The 519-nt window shown below is 71.7% G+C and overlaps 1 protein-coding gene across 1 annotated transcript in view; it reads right to left on the bottom strand.

Moving 5' to 3' along the window:
- DUSP2 (dual specificity phosphatase 2) overlaps nucleotides 1-188 on the bottom strand; it is a 2,161-nt gene extending 1,973 nt beyond the window's left edge. Inside the window, exon 1 of the mRNA XM_006909478.3 lies at nucleotides 4-188. Coding sequence (XP_006909540.1) covers nucleotides 4-129 — 126 coding nt within the window. The 5' untranslated portion in view covers nucleotides 130-188. The remainder of the gene's footprint in view (nucleotides 1-3) is intronic.
- Between the last annotated feature and the right edge of the window lie 331 nt (nucleotides 189-519).

Raw genomic sequence — 519 nt, 5'->3', positions numbered from 1 at the left:
CACGTGGCGCCGGCAGAAGGCCAAGAAGGGGCGGCAGTCGAGCAGCAGCGTGCGCTCGGCCTCCCGCGGCTCCCGCAGCAGCGCGCCCAGCGCCGCGCACTCCAGCTCTCGTGCCTCCTCCAGCCCCATGGCTCCGGCCTCTTCCTGCGCTTCCCCTCTGCTCCCCACTCCTCCCTCTCCCCGAGCTCTCCGCGCGGCCCCGCCGTCTGCTCCGGCAGCTGTTGGCAGCCCAGCCTTAAGTAGCCTGGCCCGGCCCCCAAGCCACCATACAAGGGCAGAGCAGGAAGGCGCCAGCGCCGCCCCTGCGGCCTCATGCGGGCGGGTCGCCCGGGACTGGGGGCGGATGCGCTTGGGGAGGACCGGGGACTAGCTCCTGAGAGAAGGTGTGTGCCGGGGGCAGTGCGGCCCAAACACCCCCTCTTTCCGCCGCAGCCTGGAAGAGCGCGCCCACCCCCTTGGCGTTCTGCGCGCTTCTCATGCCTTGGGGACTGGCTTCTCAGATGCACATCCCCCTTCCCA

Source organism: Pteropus alecto, unplaced genomic scaffold (genome assembly GCF_000325575.1).
Source record: "Pteropus alecto unplaced genomic scaffold, ASM32557v1 scaffold223, whole genome shotgun sequence".
Taxonomy (NCBI): Eukaryota; Metazoa; Chordata; class Mammalia; order Chiroptera; family Pteropodidae; genus Pteropus; species Pteropus alecto.
This window is presented reverse-complemented; position numbering and strand designations above follow the sequence as displayed.